Here is an 18,327-nt window from a genome sequence, read left to right as displayed (position 1 = left end):
GGTGGAAGGAAAACCAATATCCGTCAAACTAACTGAAATATTGTGTTGATACGATGTTAACACTCTCCAATCTGATTAAAATACAGATCTATATTTCTTTTGTTTTTTAATTCTTTCGATGTTAATTGGTTTTTCGCCCGAAACAATTAAGTACAAGACTTGTGTACCATATTTTAAAACGTTAATTGTGTCTTAAATATTGGATTTTAGGATCACACATTTTCACGACAACATAACAACCTCAGTATGGATTGAAATGGACCAATATTGAATTCTAATTTGTGTTTTTAATTTTAAATATTATGGAAAATATTTTCCCAGATTTTCACGGCAACATGACAACATCAATATGGATTGAAATGGCCAATATTGAATTCTAATTTGTGTTTTTAATTTCAAATATTATGGAAAATATTTTCCCACATTTTCATGACAACATAAAAACATCAATATGGATTGAAATGGACCAATATTGAATTCTAATTTGTGTTTTTAATTTTGAATATTATGGAAAATGTTGAGTTAGAGACTTAGATGTCTACCTTTTATTCTACAGGGGCTATTGGTACCAGTGAAAGTGGAACAACCATGGATGTAGCCAAATATTTCGAACGGTTCAATATTCCAATGATATCCCATGCTGCCACTGCACCGTCTCTGAGTGATAATACTGAATATCCTTCGTTCATGAGAACTGTTCCACCAGATGGTCCACTTATGGATGTAAGTATGAATCACTGATATACCGTGGACTCAGTCAATTCCAACATCGTGCGGGATTGATACAATTTGCCAGATTACACAGCATGTCAGAATACTCAATACTAGGTTATCTCAGTAGTAGGGTGGTTGTAAATCTGTTCAAAGTTGTCATAACACTTGGGCTTAGATCAGTGTTGGGATTTCACAATTTTTAATGAATATATGGGACATAACTCTTTTCGTTATTTAAACTGGCGGTTTTGAAACACAATAAAAAATCATGTGTCAACAAGACATTCAAATAGGTGCACCGCGTTATTTTTCCAATTTAATTCCTGTACGGTATTCAAATTTATGTCAGTAATATTCCTACAAAATTATGTGTTGTTGTCATACGATAAAATAAACACATAGATACATAGAAAGTTATGAATTCTTCACACAATGAGGACCTGATGTCCTATAAATGTTTTGAATTTTTATAAAATTATGGGGGCAGGGGAGGGAAGTTTAAAGGGTTAATTTTTCGATATCCAATAAATTTTTGGTAATGGGATGAAAAGAGTAGAAAGGGTTAAGTCTCTGAAGATGCAGGTACAGGTCATGGGGAGTGGGGAGTGGGGGGTGTGTGCCAGGGTGCGGTGGCGAACAATTTTTTACCCTAAATATTCTCGCAGGAAAGGAATTAACATTCAGTTTAGGTTGGAAATCGTAATTTACTCCGAAACGAGTCGGTTGGTGACTTGGTTGATTGCCCGTCAGTCCGCCCACTGAGTGCCGTGAGTCGCACTCCCATGTGGGGGCAGCATCCCCCCCCCCTTTCTGAAAATCCTGGATCCGCCCCTGAGATGATTATTTTTATTTTTAGGTAATTGTTGAAGTTTTAGTGAAAATAAACTGGAAATATTTGGTTGTTGTTTATGAAGATTCAGCGTTTGGATCAGCGTCATATGATGCCATACGCTCACGATTAGCTGCTGCTGGAATCTGTCTCACTAAAGCTGTGCGTCACGCAGCTGACGACAATGTCAGCGATACTCTGGATCAGGTCATTGCCACGGACACGACAGGGGTCATATTTTTCGGAGGTCCAGTTCTAGCTACACAGATCTTAGATGCGGGGGAAACCAAGACAGGCGCCGGAAAACTTCAGTGGATTTTTACAGACAGTCTTTCGTTTAATCAAGATTTCCAGACGAAACTTTACCAGAAGGGTGTCATCAGTATCATAGCAACACAACGATATATCGTGGAGTTTGAAGATCATTGGGTGAGGATTGACGAGAATAATCCATCACCTGAAAACCCCTGGTTTAAAGCTTGGTATATGGAGCAAAATAAATGCCGTTTGACTGGTGTTAACACGCCAGCCTCTCTTCCACCCTGTCAGATAAGAACCGAACGGGAAAAACGTCTTACCTTTAATCAGGATCCGTTCGTAGAACCGGCAATTCATGCCGTGTTCTCTTACGCCTACGCACTACGAGAAGCACAGATGGCAAAATGCGGTGTCAACTTTGTGGGGATGTGTCCGGCTCTCAGGAACATGACAACACAAGAATTCTTCACGGATTATTTGAAAAAAGTTGATTTTATCTACGGTAAGAAAGAAAGAGTTCCAAGTTTGGCCTCGGATCAATATGCTCCTTACTTTGCAGCTGCTAGAGTTAAGTTCGATGACAACGGAGATATTGTTAACCCAGCATACGATATCTGGAATTATAATGACATTCAACTTGGTGGCAGTGTCGGATATAGATTCAGACGGGTAATTATGAAAACTTTAATATTACTTTCCTTCGATGGACTTAGAATTAAAATTACCGGTAAATGATATTAACTCTCAGATCATTTTAGGGGTTTGGTGGACAAATGGTTTTGATCATAAGTTATATCATTGAGTCCAGTGGTATGATTTCGATTCCCAGTTTGTATGTGACAGGGAATAGGGTCGTCTCGTAGGTTTTCTTAGTGCTCTCCAGTTTCCTACCACAGCTAAAGACCCTGAATCACTGAAATAAAATTGCTTAGTTTGTGTCAAGTGGATGTTAAATGCTGTCTCTCCCTCTCTCTGTCTGGGCAAAATTTACCTCACTGGCCACTGCATATCATTGGTCCGTCTTCATTAGCCCGGTTTATTTATTGATATATTGGTCTGCCTCAAAGATTGATTTAAATACTTTTAATACTATTGTTGAGAATCAAACCCGTGACAACAGGCACTATATTCTTAACATATGCTACGGCAGGTATAGTAACTATACACCTCTACCTAGTGAGGCAAAGGGCACTATACTCTTAACGTATGGGTATACTGCCGCAGGTATAGAAACTATACACATCTATCAAGTGAGGCAAAGGGAATTCCCCATGACCAAGTCAGTAGGAATTATATTTAAACTCTTGATGCCACAGAACACAACGAACTCGGTGTCCCCAGATATACCAAACATTACACCCCATATTTACATTTCTTCTACAATCACAGCACACCACATATTTACAACCCCAGATATACAATCAATCACAGCACACCATATATTTACAACCCCAGATATACAATCAATCACAGCACACCATATATTTACATCCCCAGATATGCAATCAATCACAGCACACCATATATTTATATCCCCAGATATGCAACCACCGTATATTTACATCCCCAGATATACAAACAATTACACATATTTACATTCCTGTTACAATAACAGTAGATTTCTTTAAACTTTCTAATTTCATGTCTGTTCCAGGTTGGAACATATGTTAGTGGTCGACTGAATATGAATGTCGACAATATTAGAATGTATAGTACAGATCGAAGATCCCCTCTTACATCCATTCCGGGATCACAATGTCCAAGTCAACCATGTATGCCTTGTCTGGGTGTTCCCCCAGAGACAAAGTATGTTTTTATTGATGGAGATATCATTGTCACTGGAGTATTCTCGATCCATAAAAAGGGAGTGAGTCCGTTAACGTGTGGTCAATATGATAAGGGTGCAAGATCAGGTCTACAATTTATGGAGGGCATGATTTACGCTTTAAATCAAGTTGTAAGTCAGAATATGCTACCGAGGGTGAAACTTGGTGGATTGGCGTTCGATGATTGTAATAGCGGTATCCTAGCAACAACCATCCTTTCACAGGTATTGTGGGTTTTAAATTTGATTTCAGGTACGTCTGTCGTCATTATACTACTCAGTGCAGAAACGTAGGGGGGGGGCGGGGTAATGGCTGAATGGTAAAGGAGTGCGTGTAGCATCATAAGGTCTGTCATTGACCCATACATGACAAGGAATAGGGTCGCTTGTCAAACCTTGTGGGTTCTCTGAGTCCTCCGGTTTCCTCCCACTGTTAAAGACCCCTACGCGCAAGCAAATTATTGAAATAGAATTGAAGCATAAGTTATACCTGAAATGACCTAGTTTGTGTCGAGTGGACTTAAACTAGTGCCATGGTTTTCATCCCGAGTATGATCAGTTAATTGATCACCTGTCCAACCTGAGTATGATCACCTGTCTAACCTGAGTATGATCACCTGTCCAACCTGAGTATGATCACCTGTCCAACCTGAGTATGATCACCTGTCCAACCTGAGTATGATCACCTGTCCAACCTGAGTATGATCACCTGTCCAACCTGAGTATGATCACCTGTCTAACCTCGTGGCTTTTCTCCAGGTCTTCTGGTGTCTGCACATGCGAATTATTGAAAAAAATTGTATCATATGTTAGTCCGAAAACTGACCTGATTTGTGTCGAGTGGACATTCTCTGTCGCTCACACAAGATTAATGTAACCCCCCACCCACCCACCTCTATGCATTCTGCTCTTATAGTTCCAAATTCCTGGAGCAGAACAGTAGGACGTTAAACCTCATTTCATTTCATTTCCAAATTCCTGACCAAAGGATGAAAATTTTATATCCATATTTTATTTCAGGTGAAGGAAGGAAGTCTAGTTATTAAAGATTCAAACGGAAATAGACTTGATCCGCGGAAACTGGCTGTCTATCACGCTTCACATACATCTGATCTCACCTTCCCGATAGCCGAACTTATGAATACCTTTAAACGCCCTCTGGTGTCATATGGTAGTTTTGACGACGATCTGCTGGATTATGAGTATTATACCCGTATGTCGTACGGTATGGGAGGAGAATTCCGGGCTATCGTAATGATGCTGAAACATCTTGGCTTTCATTATGTTCAACTCGTGTATCAAGATCATGAATTTTTTACAAAAGGAAATAAGGAGTTCCGCAAAATAGCAGCTGCTGAAGGAATCTGTGTGGTTACGACAATCATGGCCGAATCCGACCGTGGTAAAACAATCGACAAGTTGCGAATGAATAGCGGCGTTAAACCTGTTGTTCTGAATATGGGCGCAACATACAATAGATACTTTCTGCAGGGTGTCAAAGATAGGAACGCGTCTGGTGAATTTGCCTTATTTGGTATTCATACGTTTGGTAAGGATGAAGCAGTCGTCAAGGGTTTGGAAGATGTAGCTAATGGTGTTATTTCTATTGGATTAAAACATTCATCCCTTATAGATTATCAAAAGTAAGTTATTTTGATATTTATCATTCGCCTAGCAACAAACTTACTCTAAGACTTATTTCACATTTCATGTCAAAAGGTGGCGGCATATTCTTATCTGGAGAGCATACACAATAAATATTATCGGTGTAGACTGGAATAACCAGACGGTAGAGATTGCCATTCGATTGAGACTTCTGGCGTATTTCACCAGTAAAAACCAAAACAATTGCCTTCCAGCGCTATTTGTAACAAGGGAATCGAAGAACGAGGCTAGACATATTTCACAAGTCATGTCAAACGGTGACGGCATATTCATATCTGGAGAGCATGCACAATAAATACTATTGGTGTAGACTGGAATAACCAGACAGTAGAGATTGCCATTCGATTGAGACTTTTGAATGTAAATCAGTTTATATACATTCATATTAAATTATTATATACGTTGAGAGTGAGACCCATTTGTGTCAATTTCTAGGTCCCAAATAATATCGATTTAGCTCCTTACGTTATATTTATTTCAGTTATTTAAAGGGTTATGTTGTATTTGTATATTTCAGTTATTTAAAAGGGTTATGTTATATATTTCAGTTATTTAAAGGGTTATGTTATATTTGTATATTTCAGTTATTTAAAGGGGTTAAGAGTTGGAACTCAGAGTCTGATTAATCCCTGGTTTACTGAATGGTATCAACAGATACATCAATGTTACATCGGATCAACCAATCCACAAGGTTTCGTTAGTCCGTGTAACAACACGCAAACCAATGACATCACAAATTCTACAAACTTTGTACTCTCTTACTTTACTGAGACGAACATTCACGCTATCTATGTCATCGCCAAGGGCATCGACATGACGCTGACCAATATCTGTGGAGACAATTATCAGGGCGTGTGCGGAGAGTTCCAGAATGATCCTAACAAGGGCATCACGTTGTTAGAGAATATTAAGAAAGTGACGCTCACAGCGGAGAACGCTGATTATATCGTTCGATTCAACGGTAAAGAAGTAGATCAACCATATATATTTTATAATTACAATGGACAACAGTTCCAACAGGTAAGATAAATCATAAATTTAATAACATATTAGACTATAATGTTTAGTCTACACGTCATACCATTATTACCCTCCACATGATACCATATTAAGGTATAATATTTACCCTCCACATGATACCATATTAAGGTATAATATTTACCAACCACATGATACCATATTAGGGTAAAATATTTACCCTCCACATGATACCATTATTAGACTATAATGTTTACTCTTCACATAATACCATTATTACCCTGCAAATGATACCACATTAGGCTATATTTACCCTCTCACTATAATGCCATATTATTCTATAATTTAATCGTGAATTTTAAGGATTTAAGACTCTGATATTCCAATGGAGGAAATTTTGTATATTACAGGTTGCAGAATATGGAGATTTAAACAAACAGTTAGATATGCTTGGTACCGTTATGTTTTATAACAACACACCAGCTACAGATTACGCTTCTACTTGCCCAGGCATGTGTGTCCAATGTTTCTATATGTTCCAGTCCCAAGACTACATGTACATTGATGGAGACTTGATCATACCAGCCATGTTTGATGTACACAATAAAGGATCATCACCATTTGCTTGCGGATCTTTGAGAAGCACAAATGGCTTCCAGTATGTCGAAGCGTTTAATTTTGCCTTAAATGAAATAAACAGCGGGCGGTCGTCTGTTAGACTTAACAATAATATAACACTTGGTGGTTTAGCTTTTGACGGATGTATGAACCCACGACGAGCCTTAACGATAACCAACGCTTTCCAATCGTCATCCATCAGATTTGATAACGGTAAAGGTGCCATGATTCATTCTAACAAGACGTTAGCCTGGTTGAGTTATGACAGCCAGTCTACAATCGACATGTCGGAAATACTTGGTTCAATGGGAGTACCGTTAGTTAGTCCCGGGGCCACATCTCCCATCTTGGACGACAAAACACAATTTAATACTTTCTTCCGAACCATCCCATCGGATTCTGTTGTTGCTAAGGGTATGGCCGATTTAACAAACAATCTAGGTTTTAGATATGTAATGACCTTGAACGATCCTAACTCTGGTAGTCGAAGTACACGTGATGCTTATAGAGAATATCTGAAGGCTAATGGGATATGTATTTTATCGTCGTATGAGTTTGGGACAGACGGCAGTAATAGCCTGATTCTGAATTCTATGAACCAGTCAACTACCCATGTTGTTGCCGTTTTCGCGGAGCCAGGAATGTATATCGAAAGATTTTTACAGGATAAAGCTGCCATGTATGGTGGTGTCAAGTTCGTCTTTATATCCAATCGTCGATTTACCATAAGAACAAACGCTGCTGTCGATAGATCATTTTCATTTGATATGAATACCCCAACTATTGCACAGTTCGAAACTTATCTTCGAAACAGACGCCCGAATGACCTTGTCAATAATCCATGGTTCAGGGAGTATTTCGAGAATAAATACAACTGTCAGTTATCAACCATTCTCCCGACGACCAGTAAACAAGTGTGTACAAATCCTGATAGAAGTATTATAGACTCTGTCTTCCAGCAAGATATGTGGGCTTTGTCAACCATTAATGCTGTTTATTCGTTAGCAGAAGGTAAGCTCTCCGTAATTATCTTAAAATACATTCACTTAGTAATCAGGAGTAGTGCTGAAATGGTGTCATTTCTAACTGGGAGAGAAACAGAAATTGTGTCATTTCTAACTGGGAGAGAAACAGAAATGGTGCCATTTCTAGCTGGGAGAGAAACAGAAATGGTGCCATTTCTAACTGGGAGAGAAACAGAAATGGTGCCATTTCTAAATGGGAGAGAAACAGAAATGGTGTTTAATGTCAAGGGTTCTTTTACATGCACGCCAAAGTGTACATGAAACCTTGGTTTTCCGTCCCATCCGAACGACTATATGTCGTTCCTTGCCAGGCCCTCTGTCGTGCATAACTGACAAGGAGGAACCACACCGGAAAATCTTTGATGAACTTTCTCTGCCAATGCAGGGATCAATCATGCGACTTCCAGGGTAGCGAGCCACCAACTTACTCACTGAGCCACTGTGGCTCCTGCTGTTGTTTCATCAATTCAATATTTTTCCATCTTCCCTTTCCGATTCAACTCAATAAATGGCCATCATTTTTTTTTACGTAAATATCTTTATATGACAATAATTACCAACCACAATATGTATGGTAGTTCTTGTTTCCCTCTTCCCATTCCAATTCAACACAACTCATTTTTTTTGACGGAAATATTTACCTGTGAAAATAATTACCAACCACAATATCTTATATTTTATTTTTTTATCCATAGGTGTCCATCGTACATTGACGGAGAAATGTTCAAATGATTACAAAACAATTTGTTCCAAGTTTAGAACAGATGCTGACACTTATCTTCGTGTTATGCAGAATATGGACGTCATGAATTTTACGGATATCCGATCAGCAATGTTTGAGTTTGTTGAACGTGAGAGTAATCAAGCGTTTACTATAACTCAATATTATTCTGGTGCCACGAGAAAGGTGAGATATTTATTAGTTATTATTATTAAACATGCATTATGCAAGAGCTAAATCAGCCTATTGCAGGTCTTTCTTTAGACCTGAAATGTTATATAAATTATTAAACATACATTATGCAAGAGCTATATCTGCCTATTGCAGGTTTTTCTTTAGGCCTGAAATGTTATATAAACTATTAATTAGACATTTAAAATTAACAAAACAAGACCATAATCAACTCAAGATTTTAACTAGATTAGAACAGTTCACCATTTGAAAATTTAATTTAAAAACGGGAAAGCAAGGTCGAAGTCTCGAATATACCAGTGCCCTGGTTACCACAATGCATACATCTTGTCAAAACTACAAACAGTGATGAAGTAATTTGAATGAAATTTTCAATATTTTCATTTTACCTTATCTATTTTTGAGCTATTATAGCAAGAATGGTCAGCTCTTTATCTAAATCTTACATAATGTATCTTTAAGAATTTTTATATAGCTCAATTCCAACAAAGAAGGCTTACAGGTGATTACAATGAACAATTGGTCATTCGACACACAGAGATACATCTATTTCATACTTTAAGAATAGATCTCTGTCCTAAATGGCCGCCATATCTAAAAATTAGTATACTTTTTTCTAATGCGGTTCTACTCCGTTTCATGTCTGACATACACACAAATACTAAATAAACCTTTTCTATTTGATTAAATGGAAGCAGAATGAATCCTTAACAACATTCTCAAAGTATACTTTGTGTTTTCGACTTAAATTGTTGATTTAGGGCTTAAAATGTTGGTCAACTAGCTTAGTGTCTGTTCTCAAGCGGAGCTAACTGTAGACAGACAGTCTGAGTTTAGTATACAATTGGTAAAATAAACATACAAGAAGTAAAAAAATCACAAAAATGTGAAAAAACTAAAAACGGTTAACCGTAAATAAGGGATCACAAATGTTCAAAGTCAATCTGATTAAAATACAGATCTATAATTTGTTTAGTTTTTTATACCTTCAATGGCCTCCACTACATGAAGATCTTACCAGATGTAGTGGGAGGTCGCGTCAGGGGTCATTTAGATTTAAGAAAGAAGTATATATTAGGATTGGAAATATAGCAACAGATTTAAATAAAAATCTAAGCCATTGACAATGCCAATAAGTGTAAGCTGTAGCGACGCTATCAGGGCAAAATTTATCTCATATCACACCTTGTCTTCATTAGCACGTTAAATTTCAGCCTCACTGTTGGCTTGATGATATTAAATTGTCAGAATTGGCCGGAGAGTTGAATTTGTTAAATTTCAATCTCACTGTTGGCTTGTTGATATTAAATTGTGTAGATTTGAGAGTTGAATTTTTTTCATTAAAACAGGCTGGTGATCTGATAAACAAGGTTATATCCTATAGTGACGAAGCCAGTCTCAAGTCAGAATATCGTGATGTCAAATCATCATGCAGTGATAACTGTCAAGTCTGCTCAGAATCATCCAATAATTTTCAAGATTTTACGTACACATGGGGTAACCTGTATATAATTGGTGAGTTAATTTTTACAGTTTGATTAATAAGTTAAAAAATACAGGAAAACTGCACGACAATAATAACACAGAACAAACAATACACAGTACTTCCCCTGCCATGGAATATAGTTGACATAGCTCTCTGAGTTAACATGAGGGGGTTGGGTGGCCAAACACAGAGAGAGAGAGAGAGAGAGAGAGAGAGAGAGAGAGAGAGAGATGGGGTTTAACGTCCACTCGACACAAACTAGGTAATTTCGAGACTAATTTTATTTCAATAATTCGCTTGGCATAGGGGTCTGTAGCAGTGGGAGGAAACCGGAGGACCCAGAGAAAACCTACGAGATTGGACAGGTGACCCTACTCCTTGTCACGTACAACCGGGGATTCAAAACCATGCCAGTTGACTCAATGACAGGCCTTATGATACAGCTCGCGTGCTAACCAATCCCCGGGTGGCCAAATAGATTATAAGATCTGTCATTGAGTCAAGTAGCGTGGTTTCGATTCTCTGCTTATATGTGACGAGGAGTTTTCTCCGGGTCCTCCGGTTTCATCCCACTGCTAAAGAACCTACACGCAAGCGCATTAATGAAATAAAATTGAACCATATGTTAGTCCCGAAATTACCTAGTTTGTGTCGAGTGGACGATAAACCCCATTTTTCTCTCTCTGAGAAAGTTCCTCAGATTGGCGTGGTACAGGATGGAGAGCCTCCCAGCAAACAGGGTCAATTCGGTTGGGAAGAAAAACTGAAGTCTCTTGTACATATTAGCGTGCATGTAGAAGATCCCTTGACGCTAAGAATTCGATGAAGAATAGATAGTTAAACCCTATCTCTCTCTCTCTCTCTCTCTCTCTCTCTCCACCAGCCTCATCGTTTGATCCAGCAGCTACACAGACCGGTTATTCTTTTCACTTGTCAATGTTTATTTGATTGTAATTACAGGTTTATTTGATGTCCATAAGAAAGGTGCCACGCCCTACACATGTGGGGAACTTAATGATAAACATGGCTTCCAGCTTCTCGAGGCCTTTAATTATGCCGTTGATTACGTCAACAATAAAACTGGTATATTTAAAGACACGCTGACAGGGGTGAAGCTAGGAGCAATCGGTCTCGACGTTTGTCAGAATCCAAGCCGTGCCGGTAACCTGGTCACCAACATCATGAGTGAAAACATTAATCTCCAACTTCCTGATGGCTCGATCATCAATCCTAGACGATTTGACGTTTACGTTGGACCATTTGATACAGATTCCTCTCTTCGAGTAGCAGATGTCCTGGACGCCTACTCTACGACACAGATTACCTACGGAGCAACAAGTCTGGAACTTGGTGACATGAGTAAATATCGTTACTTCCTGCGTACAGTTCCTGCCGATGATAAACAGGCTAGAGCCATCATTTCATATTTGAAACGTTTTGACAATAATTTTGTTCAGATTATCAGTACGTTTGATAGTGTTGGAATTAAAGGCAAAGAAGAGTTTATGAGATTGGCACCGCTCAACAAGATTTGCGTTGAAAAAGATATTGTTGTGGGCTATAATGTAAGTATATGCAGATGCTCGTACTTTGTTAAGCGGTGGACGCTTTAGCGAAATCATTCAGCCAAATCTATCACCCCCGAAATTCGCCTAGTGTACCCAGTGCCCTGATGCCAAATGATTCGCTCAAATTAAACATGTCAGATATTTGGCCGAATTTTCATTCACTTAGTTGCTGAGGCGTTCACGCGATTGTTGAATTCATTAACCAATCACCACTGATGCCGAGAAAGTCACATGATTATTTGAAGACAAAATAGCTACTATCACTGAAACGTGAAATTCCGAGAAAGAATCAGAGCTTATTATTTTATGAGAGGATTCAAATACAGCATAAAATTAAACAAATTTCCACAGCTGCAGCTATTTTTTCTTTTTCTTGGTCGCTGCCATGTTTAATCAGGTGACTTGTCACGTGAAAGGCGATTCAATCGAAAGGTGTGTCCACTCAATGGATTTAGGTGGAATTCGGTAGTGAATGATTTGGCTAGTGTGATTCCCACTTTAAAGCAGTTGATACAATATTTTTCAGTCGTCTACAACTTGAAGAAGGTTGCTAGTCAGAAATTTCTAACAATCAGTCGCTATGCAACCTAATCTCAGAAACGTTTGTTACAACTGCTTAGAGAGCCACAGTGGCTCCTTGAGTAAGACATTGGCTTACTAACCTGAAGCTCACGTGTTTGCTCGCTGCGTTGATCGAGAAAGCTCATTGAACATTGAAATTTTCCGACCTGGTTTCTTCTTGTCAGTTGTTCAGGACAGAGGGCCCGGCAAGAAACAACGTATAGTCATTCGGATGGGACGAAAAGCTAAGCTCTCGCGTCCACATTGGCGTCCACATAAAAGATCCCTTGACAGTTTGAATTCAAAAGAAGGGTAGGTCGTTGTTCCTCTTTAGCTCAATTGGAGCAGAACAGTAGTACTTAAACCCCATTTGATTTCATATCATTTTATACCATCAAATTCAACTGTGATTATAAATTAGTATGCATTGATTATTGTAGTAAAATGCTTTATTTTAAGGATGCCTATGTATTTTGTTTTTTTAAGGGACCAATAACAATCAATGAAGCTAACCAGGCCTTATCACAAGTTTTATCCAATCGTTCAGCAAAAATTGTTATCTTATTCGTCGACGATCCACGAGTAATCCTACAAGCTGCCGATCAGAATCCAGATATTCGTCAGAACTATTTCTTCATTGGAACAGATAAATGGGGAATGGATGCAGACATGCTGATTGGAATAAATCGACTGATTGAAAATCGTAAGGCCGTCACCTTTGACGTGGAAACGGCCGATGTTCCTGGTTTTGATAAATATCTGAAGGATAAAACTCCGTCAAATTATAAACGTAACCCTTGGTTTAAAGAATATTACGAGAAACAGTTTCAGTGTAACATCGACGCTTCGTCCACTAGATATACTAAAAGTTGTACAGAGGGCATGATGGGTATTTCACGAAGTCCCGACTATATTCAAGATCCTTACGTTCTTTACGTCATCAATGCTGTGTTTTCAGCTGCACTTGGAATCCACAAGAGTTTACAAGAACTATGTTCTAGACGCACCCAACCTGGCCAAACTCCCGATCTATCGTACATTGGAGCTTGTTCATTGTTCCGAAACAGCGGAGAAAGAAAACAAAGAATATACCAAGGAATCAAACAAGCAGAATTCGTAGACGACACATATCAGCCATTTTTCTTCATGGAAACAGGAGAGAGTGACCGTGGTTACCACATCTACGAACCAAAACACATAGCTTCTAGATATTCATATGAAAACGTAAGTCTCAGATTTATTTATAAAAACTTTGTTATAAGTCTGCATTACTTTCTACTGATTTTGCACTACAATCTTAGGAGCCATAGTGGCTAAGAGAGTAAGACGCTGGCTCGCTATCCTGGAGGTCGCAGGTTCGCTCCAGATGTTGGCGAGAAAGTTCATCGGGACTTTCCATCAAAAAATCTTGAATGATCTGGAATTCTTTTATTTATTTGGATGCGTTTACAATTTTTGTGATTTTTGAGATATATATGAATTATATGATATGTTTGTTATATTTACAGGTTGGGAGTTATAATGATTCCCATTATTTGAAGATTGATATAAGATATGATATGAACTTTGTTGGTCAATGTACAGAAGGTGTCAACTGTCCGTGTATATTCCCGGAGTATGAACCATCTCGATTGATGTTGAAAGAGTCTCCATTTGATCTCAATCTCGTTTACGTGGCCGATGTCCATTTACAATCACCAACCGATCCCTACAAGTGTGGAGAATTGGCGTCCATGAGTAACTTCCAGACTCTGCTCGCGTTCTTCTATGCTATTAATAGAGTCAATAATAACGAACGTCTGTCCGCGTCACTGAAACTCGGAGGTCTCGCCATTGATACATGCTCTAATCCAATGAGAATAGGGCAGGATATTTACAGCTTGTTGAGTGGTGAAGGTATCTGTCAAGCCAACAGCAACGGACAAATCATAGCACCGTCATCCATTATATCCTTCCATGCGTTAACAACAGCCAATTCCATACCACTGAGTCGTATGCTTACGCCGTATAAAATAGTTTCTCTAAGTCAAGGTGCTACCTCGGTCAGACTCAGTGATAAACGAGCGCATCCATATTTCCTTCGCACTGTTCCTCCAGATGATATTCAAGCCCTCGTTATGCTGCAGGTCATGAAAGAATTCAACTGGGATTACGCCTCAATTGTTGTTACCAACAGCGCTTATGGTATGACAGCTTATAATACGCTGATAGAGAAGGCAGCGTTAACCAACTTGAAGACATGTTTTGGTTCGGCTTTCACCATCTCCTCATCTACGACCCTGAGTCAAGCGGAGATAATTGTAGAACAACTAAGCGTCCGGGCGGGATCCAGGGTTGTCATACTCTTCACAGAACCACAGCACTCACGATTATTGCTACAGGCAACTAAAATAAAGGGTTTGACTGGACGATTTATTTGGCTGGCTAGCGACTACTGGGCCAATAGTATGGAGATCGTTGAAGGATATGAAGAAGAGGCTGTGGGAGCCATTACCATAAAGATTCGATCAGAAATGGTTTCATCATTTACAAACTACATGATGAGTTTGACCTTGACAAATAGACAAGGTATCCCTGACGATTGGTTTGAAGAATTTTACCAGAGGATACACAAATGTCGTCTGCTGACCTCGAAAGTGCGTAAAGAATATCCGTCCATTTGTAATGGCGACGAGAAAATCACAAATGCCATGATTACCCAGGATCCATTTGTTTTGCACACGATCATTGCCGTTTACCAGATTGCGGAGAGTTTGAATAATATTGAAGCCTGTGGGAGCAAGAGGGCCGATATTTCAGCTTGTTTGTCGTTACAGGCCAACAGGCGTCAGTTGATCTACGATACTGTACTGGGAACACAGTTTAACGTTTTACCAGACGAACTCAACAACAACTTCACCTTCAAGTTTACGACTGCGGGATATGGCGATATTGGTTATTCCGTTCTCAACTTCCATCGTAACATAACACAAGATCGTTACGTCTATTCTCAGGTAAATCTAGCATTTTTATACGCCCACATCGTAAATCTAGCATTTTTATACGCCCACATTGTAAATATAGCATTTTTATACGCCCACATCGTAAATCTAGCATTTTTATACGTCCATATCGTAAATCTAGCATTTTTATACACCCACATTTTCATGTGGATGTATATTGTTGTCGCCCCTGTCCGTCCGGACGTTCGTCCACAATTTGTTTGTGGACACTCTACAGGTAACAATTTTTACCCAATTCTGACGAAACTTGAAATATAGGTTTATCTCAAAAAGATCTTGGTTCCTTTTGATATTGACATGTATTTCATCGAAACTTCATGAATTAGGCCCTTGATTGTACAAAAAATCTTGTTTTTAGTTTGTGGACACTCTAGAGGTCAGAATTTTTATCCAATTTAGATGAAACTTGAAGTGTATGTTCATATCCTAAAGATATTGGTTCCTTATGATGTATCGGTTCGCAAATTTCTGGATTATGGCCCTTATTTTTTTATACGAAAAATCACGTTTTTAGCTTGTGGTCACAATTTTTATCTGATTTACAAAATCATTCAAATATGTCACTGTTACACCATGGTGACGGTTGAGTTCGAAGTTCGTGAAAATCGGACCAAAACTACCAGACAAAATGGCTGCTCTATGTACACAAATAGTGTAAAAGTATGTAGTATCAAGGTTGTGGACCCTCTAGAGGTTACAATTTTGATCTGATTTTGATGAAACTTAAATGTATGTTTATATCCAACAGATCTTGGTTTCTGTCTATATTTGTGCATATCGGACTGTAACTTTCTGAATTATGACCCATATCCATCACTTGTAGGTGACAAGGAGTAGGGTCGCCTGTCCAGCCTCATGGGTTTTCTCCGGGTCCTCCAGTTTCCTCCCACTGCTAAAGACCCCTACGTGCAAGCGAATTATTGAAATAAAATTAAACCATATGTTAGTCCCGAAATGACCTAGTTTGTGTCGAGTGGACGTTAAACCCCATTTCTCTCTCTCTCTCCCTATCCATCACTTACAAAATGTGGGGGTATCTTGTATGGCAACCGCTTGTTACCATTTTGATTTGTACATAGCATTTGTGACATGTTGTTCCTGTTGGAGATGGAATCCATGTCGCCAGACATTGAATCTATCTGTAACTCTGTGTGATTGACCAGAGTCAAGTTCACAACTTGACTTGGAGAGAGAGAGGGAGAGAAAGAGCAAAATCATGTTTAACCTCCACTTGGCACACTCTAGGTCATTTCGGGATTAACACATGGTTCAATTTTATTTCAATAATTCGCTTGCACGTAGGGGTCTTTAGCCGTGGGAGGTAACCGGAGGCCCCGGAGAAAACCCACGACTTAGGACAGGCAACCCTACTCCTTTTCAGGTACAATCGTGGCTCTAGACTTGGAATCCATACACATGTAATGAATAAGCCTATAATTGAGGCCTGTTTATTTATATATTTCAGATTGGTTTGTATCAACAGAGTCTGGTATTAGATCGTAGATTATATCGTGGTGTTAGTATATTAACAGCTGGGGTTATACCAATTTCAACCTGTCCTACCACTGTTACTTGTTCTTGTATTGGTGTCGCAGGTGCTGCAGGTGCTGGAGGGGCTGGATATCCTGTTGGTACAGACGCTGGCACTGGTATAGTTGACATGGCATCCATGAGAAATACCGTCAATTATCAATACGCTCGTGTGACCTCAACTAGCGGTTATGTAATAGGATCGGATGGAAATTACCTGGACGTCAAAACGGGAGCCATTTTGATTGTAAACGGAGAACCAAGTGGAACGGACAGATTTGGAGATATCTGGGGAGTGATGGTAGCAGCACTTGCGGCTATTGGAGTGTTTATAGCACTATGCTTGTTTATCTATCTATTGGTGGTTTATCCAGTTCGTAGCGGAACAACTATTCTTGGATTCCTCTTACTGATTGGTATAATACTGATGTATCTTCTCGTCTTCGCTTTTATCTTCCACGCCTCTACCGTCAGCTGTGGTTTACGAAGATTTGCTCTGGGTTTTGTCTACGCTTTGGTTTACGCAGTCCTCTTCGTAAAGCTGGTGGATATCTGGAGATGTAGAAATAAGGATGAAATCTCCGCCATGAAGTACAGTAAAATCGGAACCCCTCTCGGACTCTGTTTCCTGGTGTTCATGTTGGTGTTGGTCCAGGTGATTATAAACGCTGAGTGGCTGATATTACAGATCCCCGGAGTTCAGACAATCTATTATAACTTCTTTATCTGGCCGTTATGTACGCCTATCGGTTATTACGATGCTGGTCTAATCATGTCTCTCATCTATGTCATGTTACTAATCGTATTGTGCGTTATTTTCGGTTTCGCTACATTCTCCTGCTCTAGAAATCATTACGAATCAAGGTGGATTCTGGGTATCGCAATCCTTAGTATACCAACGTGGGTGATCTGGTGTTTGGTAGCATTATTAGCTGGGTATAAATACCGTGATGCTGCTGTGGCTGTAGGTCTGTTACTGAATGCTACCTATATGTTGTTGTGTAGCTCACTGCGTAAACTCTACCTGTTGAATAGATATGTTGCTCTGATTGATGAAGAAGAACGAGAACTAGAGAAGGAAAGAAAGAGTCAAGCTGGTAAGATAACTTCATTTTTGTGCCAATTTATCTCTAGCAAAAACAAAAGCTTGTAAATCACACAGTTCAGAAACAAAAATGTTCAAAATCCTTGTATGTCGTAAGAAAAATACAAATTTGGAGGTCAAAACTTTGTAAGCCCAAAATCTTAAAGATGAACAGGCGTCAGTTTATATTTTTCTTGACATCTATATAAGGTATATTTTCAAATGTACAAAAAAAATTTTTTTTAAAAAAATTCCTATATAATGTGGGCCA

General features: G+C 39.0%; 1 protein-coding gene across 2 annotated transcripts in view; it reads left to right on the top strand.

Annotated features, from left to right (window-relative positions):
- LOC126823421 (uncharacterized) overlaps positions 1–18,327 on the top strand; it is a 28,414-nt gene that overhangs the window by 3,570 nt on the left and 6,517 nt on the right. For both annotated transcript variants that reach the window (XM_050552258.2, XM_050552256.2), the window contains exons 5-16: positions 557–723; positions 1,571–2,470; positions 3,456–3,851; positions 4,647–5,269; positions 5,876–6,311; positions 6,680–7,898; positions 8,608–8,819; positions 10,175–10,340; positions 11,272–11,876; positions 12,927–13,664; positions 13,949–15,433; positions 16,908–18,069. In XM_050552258.2, coding sequence (XP_050408215.2) covers positions 557–723; positions 1,571–2,470; positions 3,456–3,851; positions 4,647–5,269; positions 5,876–6,311; positions 6,680–7,898; positions 8,608–8,819; positions 10,175–10,340; positions 11,272–11,876; positions 12,927–13,664; positions 13,949–15,433; positions 16,908–18,069 — 8,109 coding nt within the window. The remainder of the gene's footprint in view (positions 1–556; positions 724–1,570; positions 2,471–3,455; positions 3,852–4,646; positions 5,270–5,875; positions 6,312–6,679; positions 7,899–8,607; positions 8,820–10,174; positions 10,341–11,271; positions 11,877–12,926; positions 13,665–13,948; positions 15,434–16,907; positions 18,070–18,327) is intronic.

This window comes from Patella vulgata, chromosome 6 (genome assembly GCF_932274485.2).
Source record: "Patella vulgata chromosome 6, xgPatVulg1.2, whole genome shotgun sequence".
Lineage (NCBI taxonomy): Eukaryota > Metazoa > Mollusca > Gastropoda > Patellidae > Patella > Patella vulgata.
Note: the sequence above shows the minus strand (reverse complement) of the source record. Positions and strands in the feature narration are given on the sequence as shown.